The sequence below is a fragment of the Nematolebias whitei genome, chromosome 3, assembly GCF_014905685.2.
Source record: "Nematolebias whitei isolate Nwh7 chromosome 3, NemWhi1, whole genome shotgun sequence".
NCBI lineage: Eukaryota > Metazoa > Chordata > Actinopteri > Cyprinodontiformes > Rivulidae > Nematolebias > Nematolebias whitei.
Window position 1 is genome coordinate 34,308,928 of NC_056500.1, and position 13,752 is coordinate 34,322,679.

Sequence of the window (13,752 nt, forward strand, 5' to 3'; positions counted from 1 at the left end):
CGTAAGTTGGCTCCCCGATTCATTGGACCTTTCCCCATCACTAAGGTCATTAATCCAGTAGCTGTCCACCTCCAGTTGCCCCGCTCCCTAAAGGTTCACCCCACCTTCCACGTTTCCCGTCTCAAGCCTTTCCTTCGGCCCTGGTCCCAGGCCCCCCCCCCCCGCCCGACTCATTGATGGCTTCCCAGCTTACTCCGTCAGAAGACTCATCTGCTTCAGACGGTGGGGTCGTGGACTTCATTACCTTGTGGACTGGGAGGGGTACAGTCCGGAGGAACGTTCCTGGGTCCCTGCCCACCACATCTTGGACAAGACCCTCATCACCCAATTTCACAGATCCCATTCTGATCAACCTGGTGGTCCGTCAGGAGCCGAACCTTAAGGTGGGGGTCCTGTCATGTTTTTGCCCCTCACAGCCAGTCATGTTTATGTTGTTCCTGCCAAGCTCTGCCTGTTCCTGTCTCTCACTCTCTCCCAGCAATCAAGCTCATGCTCTACACCTGTTCACCTCCCTACTTAAGCTCCCTCCAGTCACTCAGTCAGTGCCAGATTCCCGAACCTGCAAAGTAGTAGAAATCCAGCATACCCAGTCTTGACTCCTGCCTCGTTTCTGAACCATTGCCTGTTTTTGACTCCTCGACTTTCCTGCCCCTCTTGGATTGATCTGCTTTCTGTTTTATGGTAACGACTCCGTGTCCTCTCTTGACCACAATTCTGGATCACGTTTTTGGCTCTGTTCTCCTCTCTGCCTCACTGTGTACTTTGTACAAACCCCTGCTTCCCCACTTGGACTTCGGAACCGGATCTCCCCTTTTTGGATCTACACAGTCTCTTCTGCTCTGCTGCTGCTGTTACTCTGCATGAGTGACGTCATCGGCACCAGCGTGACAACAGTACCTGTTACTCCATCAAGACAGAAGGTTAGTGATTATCACTGTACCCGTCTTCGCCTCCCCATCCATGCCAAGTTCACTAACACTCCTGTCTTGACAGATCTGACCCAGGCCCGGACCCTGTACTACACGAGAACCTGTTTATATCTTAATAAACATTTTAAACCATTCCTGTTGTTGGGTATTGATGTGCTGATCCAAAACTGGTTCTTGTCATCATGTACAATCTTATTTTGAAAAACTGAGATAGAGCGAGTTTGCGATAAACGAACCACGAAGTAGCGAGGGACTACTGCATTGTGATTGACAAGGTCACAGCTTGTTGGAGCAAGTTTAAGACCAAAGTGGATTGCAGCCATCACAGGGGGATTGTGGGTAATAACTAAGTTTTAGAAGTTTTAGTTTCTTTAAGTGTGAGGTGTGGACAGTGCTGTTGATGATGATCCTAATATCAGACACAAAGTTGCACTACATGTGATTATTATAAAGTTCTGTTATCATTTGCAAGCACCAGTAGCAGCAGCAGCTAGCTGTAGCACTGACAGTGTGCAGACACAGCAGGAATAAAATCACATAACGGATATATTCATTTATTTTGGTCCTGGCTCTGCTCTATCTTGTCAATCTGGTCATTAAATACTTATATGTCTCCAAAATGTTTCTGTTCAAAGAGCTATCTACATCAGGTAAGATATTAACTGTTCATAAACTTTAAAAACAGAAGCCCACTTCAAAAGATCTGAACTGTGCCTTCAGTATACCTCAAACTCTTTTTAATCTGTCTCAGTAACCAGGTGCAAACCTTTATTTTGCTTCGCCACAGTAATCAAAAATAGATGAAGCTGTTCCCAAGAATCTTTATTGTGTCCACTGCTCCACCTGTGATGGTCACCTGGTTTCCTGCCTGGCCCTCTCCCTGCAGACCACAATCCACACCTGCGACTCAGCTCATCGAGCAGGTAAATCTCTCCGATCCACGCTCTGCTCATGGCAGACTGTTGTCTGTCACCGACTGGTATTTATATGTCTCTGGATATCTAGTGTTTCATTTATTTATTTATTTGGGGGCTCTTTAGTCAGTCTTAATTCTGCTTGTCTTTCAGGCAAAGCCACTCAGCAATTAGACAATAAGTCCATGCAATTTTATTTCACTGTGTGCACGTTGGTCTCTCTCCAAAACCTGTTAGAGTGGTCTTAAAGCCCGGTCCTCAGGGCCCACTATCCTGCATGTTGGAGATGTTCTCTGCTCTCAAACACCTGATCCAGATGATCCACTTACCTCCTCAGCATTTCATATGTCTCTGTGGGTGCCTGTTAATGACCCATTAGTTTAAATCAGGCAGAGTTGAAGCCAGAAATATGTAAACCGTGCAGGACAGTGAGGTCCTGAGGACCAGGGTTGGGGACCACACCTGTCACAGACAATCACATCTTCAAGGTTGTAAAAATTCTTGCCATCATTTAGATTTTTACTTATGCAACCAGACTCTAAATGAAAAAAAAAGTTATTTTCTGAATTTCAAAATATTGCTTTGTGAGATGTTTCCATGCAGCACATAGCCAGGCCCCGGTCTGGCGTGCCTCTCTTTTATAGGGAACATTTCAAAGAAGATCTTCTACATCTGCCACAGAGTGAAAACACAAGTTTCCAAAGGTTAAAATGTGTCCACAGCTGGAAACGTAAATAGAGGTGTGTTCTGCTGTTTGTGCCACAATGGGACCAGTCAACACCACAGTACCCTGATCTGATGGGTGTGATGACAGCTGGGCTTTGGTCCCATCAGCATGGGGTTCTAATTAAACATTTACAGGTCTTCTTTTGGCAGAGATTGGGACATTTACCCGTGTGCTTGTTTGGTTGTTTGTCTGTCAGCAAAATACCTCATGATCCACTGGACATATTTTATTAGAACTTTCCAAAAGTGATCATTGCATGTATCTCTACGACTAATTAACTTTTGAAGTCAGCCCAAACATTGAGATGACCACTAAATAAACAATAAAAACATGAGAATGTCTAAGACTCAGTCAGATGTTGTGCAGTCTTTGTAATGAACTGTAACGTGGTGTGGGAGTAGCTGAAAGTCATTCCCAACACAAAATCTGAGAAATAAGAGTCCAATCAAGATCTTTGCTTGAAACTTTAGCACTACATGTTAGTGTCGACCTTCTCTGTCAGTTAGCAAAATATCTCATCAAGCACTGGATGAATATTAATGACATTTTCAGAAAGTAAGTGTTGGATTTATGGAAGTGGTGGCGCAGAGGTTAGAGAAGGTGGGCCTGTGATCGGAAGATCGCCGGTTCAACTGCCAGATCCAACAACATCAAAAATGTGGGTGGTAGGTGAAGCATCCACACCTGCTTCCACCCTCCTTTGCCCCGCTCTGGGTCCTTGAACAAGTCCCCCACCATCTGCTCCTCCGGGTGTCCTAGACAGCAGCTCTCTGCTCCACACAGAGGGCTGTGGTAGCTCGGTGGTCTGTGGTTGTCAGGAAGGACATATGGAAAAAAAAAATTGCCAAGTCTTCATGCGACTTAGTTCACTGTGGCGACCCCTAACAAAGCCGAAAGAAGAAAAAAAATTATTGGATGTACAAAGGGCTGAATTTGAGCCAGATCCTGCCGGAACAGGATCCAGGAACTTTTATTTTGACAGGGTGTGTTCCAGTAACTGTTTGCTTGGATCCTGTAACTCTCAGGCTTACTAATTATATTGTTAATAAAGTTATGAACAAATATGACCGCCTTGAACAAATAAACCTTATATTAGATATGTAAAATGAAAATAACTACATAAACACTAAATTTAAACACAACAGCGACTACCGAGCTACCCCTTCAAGTAACATTTTCCGTGTCCACCCTTAAAAAAATCTCCACCCCTAAAAGAGTGGTGGGGGTGAGTGCAGAACCAACCAGGCAGTCGTACACGGGCAAGAGCCCACAGGCAGCCGCCTGGAGGTTTCACATATGGAGTCGGGCAACAATGAGCAGGGATGCAGTGGAGCTCAATTCTGAGCCCGACTTACTTGATGGTTCAGTCAAGTCAAGTGTGTGTGTGTGTGGGGGGGGGGTGCTTGACAGAAGCGGAGTGTTTACAAATGTAGGTAAATGTAGATGTTTAACAACCTGTTAAAATACACCAAAATCCAGGAAATTGCATATACTTTATTTAAAATTTTAATTGTAATCACGCATAACATTTTTTTTCAAGGTTTGTGTGTAGTTTTTTTGGTTAGTTTTTTTTTTTTTTTTTTTTTTTTTTAGTTACTGTACATGTATTGCCATGCAGTTGGTAAAGCTGCCGACTCTCAGTGAGAAGGTCGCCGGATAAAATCCTGGCCGGGGGTCTTTCTGGGTGGAGTTTGCATGTTCTCTCTGTGCATGTGTGAGTTTTCTCTGGGAACTTTGGTTTCCTCCCACAGACCAAAAACATGCATGTTAAACTGATTGGTAACTCTAAATTGTCTCTAGGTGTGCGTGAGAGAGTGAATGGTTGTTTGTCTCTATATGTGACATGGGCACCAGTGACCCCCATGACCCAAAAAGGAAGAAGCAGGTAAAGATAATGGATGGATGGATTTTTAAATTGTAACAGATCTTCATAAATTAAAATTAGGCATGAATAATATTTTAAAAATTCTTGGTTTTGTATTAATATATTTACAGGCTCTGACACCAGTTGCACAGCAGTTATGATAAGATCCTGATCTGATATTTCTTCTAGTCATTGTCCACCTAAAATCAGTGCTGCAGGTAAACTGTCAGCTCTGGAGTCGTGGAATCAGCTTCTCCTGCATGAAGACATCCAAACCATTTTCACTTTATATTCAGGCTGAAAAATGTCAGGTTCACCACTTAAAGCACGGTCAAATTTTAATTTTTACTCCCGGTAAAAAGTGAACAGGGTAGAAGGGCACTCATCAGAAGCTTGCAAATACAGTTTCATTTTTGAAGGTCTTTGAATCACTTCTGTAAAATAATTCTGCCTGAACGGCTGGGAGGAACAAAAAAAGGTCAAATGCAGCCGATACGGGGTGCAGATCCATTTCCAACTTCCTTTGTTGCACGTTAGGACAAAGTAGAGCCATCTGGTCGAGCAGACAGGAGCCTCCTATAGCTTCAAACTGGAGGATGAGTCATTTGGAACATTCCGGAAAGGATTTTAACAACCTCCCCCCCTCCTCCCCCCGCCTTGTTTTTAAATACACACTGTCTTATTCCTGTCTCAGGGTGTGAATTCCCCAGGTAATTTAATGCTGCTTGGACGCACGTAACCCTTGGGTGGAAATCCAATGATTGGGGGTAGTGGAGGGGGGGGGGGCAGTGGTTCTGGAACCCCTCTATTTTGGGACTACAACAATGGGCACCCCCAAGCCCATCATCGTCTTAGCGAGGAAACTATAATTTTAAGCAATACAAAGAAAATAAACTACTGTATATCGATCAGTTATTTTGGCAATACGATACATTTATGTCTTTCAAAAATCCTCCCCCCCCCCCCCAAAAAAAAAAAAAAAATCTCATCAGTAGTTTGATCCATGGATCCCTGACACGAGGGGAGTGCACCTGAGGCCTGAACGAGTGTGGGGAGTACGGCAAGATTTTTGTAGCACAGCAATGACATTTTTGCAAGAGGGATCAAGGTTAGAACCTCAGAAAACTCCGAAATGTTTTTAATCTACACAAACCAAAATATTTATGCTTTTTTGATGACAACATTAATATTTTCATAATGTTTAAAGGGTCTTTGATCAGTAGGAACAATAGATCTTGTTTCATCATTTCAGTGGCTCATAATTTATATTGACAGACTCCACAATAAATCAATGCATCTGAAGAATATTGTTTGATTTATTGGATTGATTTAGTAGGCGTGTGCCTTCTGTTTGTTAACATGTTGTATTTACTGTATTTATAGCTTTGAAATCTTGTAAAACTACTCAGCGACAAATACAAGGTCACAGTCAAGGTTTCTTTATTGTCATTCACATCATTTGTTGTACATGTGGTGGAATGAAATTGTGTACACAGGGTCCCAGTTGCATCCAACAAATGTATAAATTGTAAAGAAAAACGGTAATAAGATCTAAGATATGAACTAAGATATACGCTAAACTAAAAATGCACTAAGCACTACTAGTACAAAAACCATACGCCAAACAACAGCAGCAGGAACATGAGTCTGTGTGAGCAGATGAGTACGAATGAACACAGCAGCATGAAATAAATCAAAGCAACATGAGATCAACAGCATAAATAATCATCAGCACAGATCAACAATCAAGTGGTGTTACAGTGATTTTTTTCTTCTTCGCAGTGATTATCCTGGTTAGTGAGTCTAACAGCCTCAGGGTAGAAGCTGTTCCTCAGTCTAGTGGTTCTACACTTAATGCTCCTCAACCTCCTGCCTGACGGGAGCAGGGCAAAATGTGTGTACTGGGTGAGTGGGGTCCTTCATGATGCAGGTGGCCCTCTTCCTGCATCTGGAGGTGTAGATGTCTGTGATGGTGGAGAGGCTGACTCCATTAGACTTCTGTGCAGCCTTCACCACTCTCTGCAAAGCGTTTCTTTCTGCAGCTGTGCAGCCTCCATGCCACACGTTGATGCTGGAGCACAGGATGCTCTCCACTGCACACCTGTAGAAGGAGGTGAGGACTGAGCTTCCCAGACCAGCTCATCTCAGCCGCCTGAGGAAGTAGAGTCTCTGATGAGCTTTCTTGATCAGACTGGTGGTGCTGTTGCCCCATCTGAGGTTGTCATTCAGGTGTACACCCAAGTACTTGTAACTGGAGACCACTTCCACCACAGATCCTCCTATGTTCAGGGGAGTAGGTGTTTTTATTCCTCCTGAAGTCCACAATCATCTCCTTCATCTTCTTCACATTGATGTGAAGGTTGTTCTCTTTGCACCAGCTCTCCAGGTGTTCCACCTCCTGCCTGTAGCTGGACTCATCATTGTTTGTGATGCATCCCACCACCGCTGTATCGTCTGCAAACTTTACAATATGGCAGCCTGAATGGGTAGGTGCACAGTCATACGTGAGCAGAGTGAACAGGAGGGGGCTCAACACACAGCCCTGGGGGGAGCCAGTGCTGATGGTTATGGTGGAGGAGAGGAAGTTGTACTAAACAACCACAGAAAATAATTTAAACCAAAATAAATTATGTTCAACAGGATTCTAAACCATCTTCAGACTGGAGAAAACTGCACACATATTTTATGTACATTAACAGTTTCTCAGCATTATTCACTTGCAAAATGAGCAAATTAAAAAACTTTAGTGACCACAATGAAGTTTTTATTTACATGTTTCTATGGAAACATAAGACTGCTACAAGTCCCTCTGTGGTCATGAATAACTTTTCATTTTGGACTTTATTATTGTTTATGGATGCATATCAGATTTTTAATCGATCTGTTCTTATAGTCTATACGGTTTTATGTTTGTTTAAAAAAACAAGAAGCTTTTGTTGTGAGTCACATGATTGCGCAACCAGGAAGTGAATCAAGTCCCTTTAAAAGACAAAACATTTGAGTGGAGCAAGTGGAGAAACACACTCAGTCAGTGCCCCCGTTAGTTTCCACAATTTGTCTACTTGGTAACACAGTAATGAATGTTTAGTTTTTAATACATATGACTGGATCTTAAGGGACACCCTCAAAAACTGCTTTTAAAATCATGACATCTTGTGCCATAAGCTCTTAGAGTTTGGTTTCTCAGATCACATGTTTGGTTTTCAAACTATCTCTCAGGTCGGCGGCAATGTGTTCGACATAATTGTACTTCATCTAGTTACCTAACAGTCACTGATTCATTCTCAGGCCATCATTACCTGCAGCGTTCCCTCAGTGCCCTGTGCTCATTGGTGTGCCACAAGGCTCAATTTTAGGACACACTCTTTTTACAATTTATATAAGTAATGTAGATCAAAACATTCCTGATGCATCCTTGCATCTCTATGCTGACAATACAATTGTTTACTGTCGAGCTAACACAGTTGCCAAGGTTTTCTACAATCTGCATTTGACATCATTCAGTCAGACTTAATTCATCTCAAACTGGTGCTAAGTGCTAATAAAACCAAAGGGATGTTGTTTTCAAACAGAAAGTTGGCTCCAGCAGTTCTTTCTCTTATCTCATCCATGCATAGTGTTCCTATTGCATTTGTGGATTCTTACAAATACTTGGGAATTTTAGTTGATGCACATCTCTCTTTGAAACCACATATAGAAAACTTGATAAAGAAACTGAAATTAAAACTGGGTTTCTTTTTCAGAAATAGATCTTGTCTAACTCTGAATGCCAGGAAACTCCTTGTATCTGCTACCTTCCTACCAGCCATCAACTATGGTGACCTTATTTACATTAATGCCCCTGCCAGCTCCTTGTGATGTTGGATGCTGTCTACCATGGTGAGCTAAGATTCATAACTGGTTGTAACTACTGTACCCATCACTGCACTCTGTACTCCTTGGTCAATTGGTCATCACTGTCTACATGTAGGCTCTCACACTGGTTCATCTTCATCTCTAAATCACTCCTTGGTCTGCTGCCTTCTTATATCTCCGCCCACATGTCACGTCGTCAGTGCAGTTACAACATGCGCTCTCAGGACATCATTACCTGCAGTGTTCCCTCAGTGCGGACTGAGCTTTGCAAAAAGGCCTTTACTCTGCTCCTGTAACCTTGAACACCTTGCAACAGGAACTGAATCTGCCCACCTTAATTTCTTCAGGGGATTTCAAACATTTGACAAGGTCAATAGAAACATCAAAGCAAATATGTTCTTGTTTTTAGTATTTTAACTTGTTTTATATGGCACCTTGATTTTATAACATTTTAGTTTAATTGCATTTTACTGTAGTTTATTGCTGTCTGTACTTTATATGTTGTCTGTCTTAAACATGTCCCTCTTGTAAACGAGTCCTTGTGACTCAATGATACTAACCTGTATAAATAAAGATTGAATGAACGAAGAAAAAAAAAAACTTGTAATTGAGATGTTATCTTCACAGAAGGAGGATGCACTCAGTGTGACTTGTCGCCATTTTGAGCTGAGTCTGATCTTTCTGCTCCTCCTCCCCTGTGATTTAAACACCTCAGTCCTGTCAACCATAGGCAAACTGGCTGCAGCTTCAACTCGCTGGAGGTCCTGCACACAACCCGCAGTGATTACTCTGCTGGTGCTCAGGGACAGGGTTCACCTTCATTTAGTTTCCTGGTAAAAAATGTGCATGTCGGTAAGGTTTGTGCGTTGTTTATAGCAGGTGAGGGCCAGTCTGACACTCCTGTTTGCTTTGTGGTGTGTGTGTGAGTGTGTGTGTTTCCTGCAGCTTGTAACAAATAAACCAAGTGAAAAATAACCTCAGTTATCACAGAGTCCACACGTTCCACGTGACAGCTCACCTTGATTGCAGGTCTTGCCAGTGAAGCCAGGATGACACTTGCACTTATTGGGTCCCATGCAGTCTCCGTTCTTACAGCCGGGCTGGCACACAGCTGTTCACAGGAAGGATTCAAACAGGAAGAGACACATCAGAGCACAGAACTTGTACCAGACCAGGATAGCAGAGCACTTGATCCTACTACTTCTCAATGTCCTTGAGTTTTTGGCCCTCTATATCCAACATACAGCAGCAATAACACACAATAATGTATTTTTTTTTTTTAGATGAATTGTGTTTTTGTTTCTCCTTTTGTGACAGAGTTATTAACAGTGACTAATGAGAACGGAGAAGTCATTTTCATGCTCAGCATACAGTTTTTCTCTGCGCTGGATTGTAAAAAAAAAACTGAGATATTTTCTGTTTCAATCCACACATCAGTGGATGTCAATTTAATTTTACATGTTTATTTTTGATTTGAACCAGTCTTTTTCCAAGGCAGAATGACTCTTCGACGTACAAATTTAGTGATTTCCTAAAAATAAAAAAAAAATAATAATTGGGTGAACAAGTTTAGATTCATTGTGGATTTTCTCTGATCCACACATGGTCAGAATTATTCAAACAGGCTCGAATACAACCATTTAGGTAAATCTTTTAATAAATAAGTGGTGCTAATTAACGTCTCATTGGTGATCATGATTAACTGCAGCTTGTAGTTCACATGATTTGTTTGACAACGCTCACTGGACTGACCGTTACTCAAAATGCTTGGGGAAATCTAGGAAGGACAATGAATTAGTTAAGGTATGCAGCAGTGATATTTATGAGGACATGCAGTTACCAAGATGATTATTGCCCTCTTTAGCTGAAACAATTAATGCAGCCAGACAGCTGATAAAGCAGTACCTCAGTGAAGCGATTCCCTCCAGATTTACGATGAGCGTGGCTGGGAATCGTTTGAGTGCGAACAAAGAAAAAGTCGTTCGGCGTCACTGACTCTGTTCTCTTCCAAGGGCTGGAGGCCATATCTGACTACCAACGTCCAAGTGGTGCTAATTTTCATTATAAGCTTCATTAATTATGTTGCAAAGGAAAGCCATCAGAGGGTTTCATGATCACTCTGGTTAACGAATCAGAATATGTGAATGTATGTGTGTGTGGGGGGGGGGGGGGGAGGGGGGGCGGGTTGAGATTCAAAAACGCACACTTGTAATTTTTTTTTGTATCAAGTGGTTTGTTGTGTATCATTTGATGCTCTACATGCCACGAGCAGGTAAAGAAATCAATCTGAGGAGGGTTTGTTTGTTTCTTGGAGTTTAGCAGCAGGACCTCCAACATTAGGCTGCATCAACTCAACATGGGAGGCAGTGGACTCAAATAAGTCACTGGGCCCTGCACTGTATTTACATTTATTTTACCCTGGGCACGTCGGTCTTTGGGTGTGTGTGTCTCTGTGTAGTTTTCTCAACAAGCAGTCAAATTGTCTGACACAGACTTGGAAGCCAGTGTTTCACAGATGCAGCTTCTTAATGAGTCTTAGAGGAGTTTGTTTCTTTTGAAGCAAGGCTCTGTAAAAACATTATGAACAAGTATCTTACTCCTAACTTTTATTTGTATGGGTCTTTGAGCAGACTCAGGTTGACTCAGACCAGAACTGATGAGCTAATGACCAGTTTGACCGACACCAAACTGATATTTTGGTTATTTATGAGTTGGGGTGATAGTAGCAGCCTGAGGCATCTCCATCAGGGAATATGATACTTTTGCTAGAATAACTGTTACATAAAATTGATGATGTTTTATTTTATATTATTTTTATAAATTTCTATGAATTGTTTGAGACTGTAGTTGCTTTAAGATGGCAACAAACCTCTTTGACCTTTGCCCTGCCTGGACTAGCCATTAGCTTGTCAGACTGGTCAGAACTGTTCTTTTCTCCTAACTGAGGCTGAGGTGGTTCAAAGAGCTACAAACACACATTTAATGGTTGATCAAATCGGCTTTTTTTTTTTTTTTTTTTACAGAAACACCAATATGAAGGTAGATATTGTAGCAGCTGTCAAGTGCTAGCAAGATGTACTTGATAGATTCACGTTCTGTGACATCACTCTTTATTATAGAACACATCTTCCTTTCTCCACCTCATCAAGAAGTAAGACGCAGGGAACAACCTGAGACTCATGGCAGCAGTTTTACAGTCATCAACAGATACTTCAGCTCATGTGTCAACTCAAACCTGAACAAGACCTCAAATAGAGCAACCTATTTCCACACTCCAACCATCATAACAAAACACAATAATACTCACACAAATACCCCATTACCCAGCATCCCTTGCAGCCCACAGGGTCTCTGAGACAATACAATATGTTGCAGTAGTTGTGAACTTGTAACTTTGATTTGTGCATCTGAATAAAAAATGTTTACTTGTGTATAAAAATTTCACTCACAAAAAAAGTTTAACATGAACATTTTTTTAAAGAAATGTCAGAAAAAACGATTACGAATGTGTAAAATTATATTTACATGAATATAATAGGAGTTACAGGCTCGTATTTCATCATTTACTTGTTTGCAATTTGTTTTTACTTGTCTACATTTTTAGTACAACTACGATTCAAAGTTACAACTTCTCAAATCTGACTCTAGGAGTGCTCAAATCTCCTCCTGCACAGTTCACTCCTCCTGCAGGTGCACGACTCTACTACGGCGGCTGGGAGGTGAAAAACAAATTCACATTTCAGAAAACAATTTAACAACACGCAAAACACTTTTACAAGTCCAGAAACAAATTTACAAATGACAAAATCACACGGAAAGGGAATGTCCTAACTCTGAGGCTGACCCGGAAGTGATGACAGAAGCGGTCATTTCGACCCAAGATGGACAGCAAGCAGAGTTTTGCCCATTTTGTGGGATATGAGTAGATTAACGCGGTTTTGTTCTTTGTGTGGCCAATCCTTACGAGTTTTTAATGGCAAAGAACAACGGAAGGACAAGATACAGGCACGGAGAACGGGACCACGGCCGCTAATCAGCGCACGCTACATCACCACCACAATGACTACTACTCCTGAGCATCCAGCCACATGTACGGCTCATCGGTACATTTTCATCTTTAAATCACTTCTTGGTCTGCTGCCTTCATACATCTCCTCCTACATGTCTCTGCATGAGTGCAGCTACAGCGTGCGCTCTCAGGACATTATTACCTGCAGTGTTCCCTCAGTGAGGACTGAACTTGGCAAAAGGGCCTTCTCCTACTCCGCTCCTGTTTCCTGGAATATCTTACAAAAAGATTTGAAGCTCTCGACCTTGACCTCTCTAAGTGGCTTTAAGAATCTGTTGGACTCCTGGCAGGGATCAGTGCAGACATGTTCCTGTATTTAGTTTTCTACATTTGCCTTAGAATCTAGCTGTTTTTTGTTACTTTTTTGCCATCTTATTTGTAAAAAAAAAATCTTTATGCCTTTTTATAACTGTCCATTGTTGTCATCACTCTTTGTTGAAATCAGGTCTCTCTTGTAAATGAGTCCTCGAGGCTCAGTGGGATTTATCTGTCTAAATAAAGGTTGAATGAATCCACAAACAACCTTATGATCGAGTCCTGGTGGTCCATATTCAGAAAGGGAAGGTAAGTGGTCTTCATAAATTAATTTAATTACGAGTAACCATCATTCAAACATGGATGTGCTGAATATAAACTATCAATTTCTATAGATGTCAGTTCTGGATGGAGCTGTTTGCAGACCTTAGAGAAGCTGGATTCTTCATGGGAGTCACGAGCATCAGTGTCTGCTGTGCTGAGATATTGTTTTGGTGAAGTTATTCAGAGGGGCTTGGATGAGTGTGTGAGACTGTGGATGTGACCCTCCAGAACTGAATCATGTCCAGGAGAAGAGCCAAATGAGCTCTACTACTTACCACACGTGTAATACCTTGGTGGTAGATGGTATTTATTTTTCTTTCATCATATAAATTTAAATGTAATCATATCTTCCCTTTAACATGGGTTTGGCTCCAGATGTAAAATCAAACAGACTGAACTGGCTGCATTTCCTGAGGCTCATCTGACAAGAGCTCCATGTGGGGACACAAACATGCAAAAATACTTGGACTATACAATCGAGCACAATCATTTACAGAAACCAGAACACTGGGAGTCTTCAACTGAACTCTATCTGAAATTAAAATAAACTGCTCAGCTATGAATTGAAGTGAGGTTTATTAATGGTGGTGGAACATGTACACAATCTGTCACCCACTGCTTCAATATTTAAAAGTTGGAAATGAATGAAAATAATGGATGAAAAACAATTGTCCAAATGCAGTCTGAGAAAAAAAAAAACCATTCTCACATACCACAGCAATGTCAAAGTATTTCAACAAAACTACACCTACAGTGCCCATAATCTCAAGAGAACAAACATTTTTAGAGTAGGCATGGTTTCCCAGCACTGGTCT

General features: G+C 41.7%; 1 protein-coding gene across 2 annotated transcripts in view; it reads right to left on the reverse strand.

Moving 5' to 3' along the window:
* Positions 1-13,752, reverse strand: part of npnta (nephronectin a) — a 110,102-nt gene that overhangs the window by 58,521 nt on the left and 37,829 nt on the right. For both annotated transcript variants that reach the window (XM_037698225.1, XM_037698224.1), the window contains one exon: positions 9,308-9,400. In XM_037698225.1, coding sequence (XP_037554153.1) covers positions 9,308-9,400 — 93 coding nt within the window. The remainder of the gene's footprint in view (positions 1-9,307; positions 9,401-13,752) is intronic.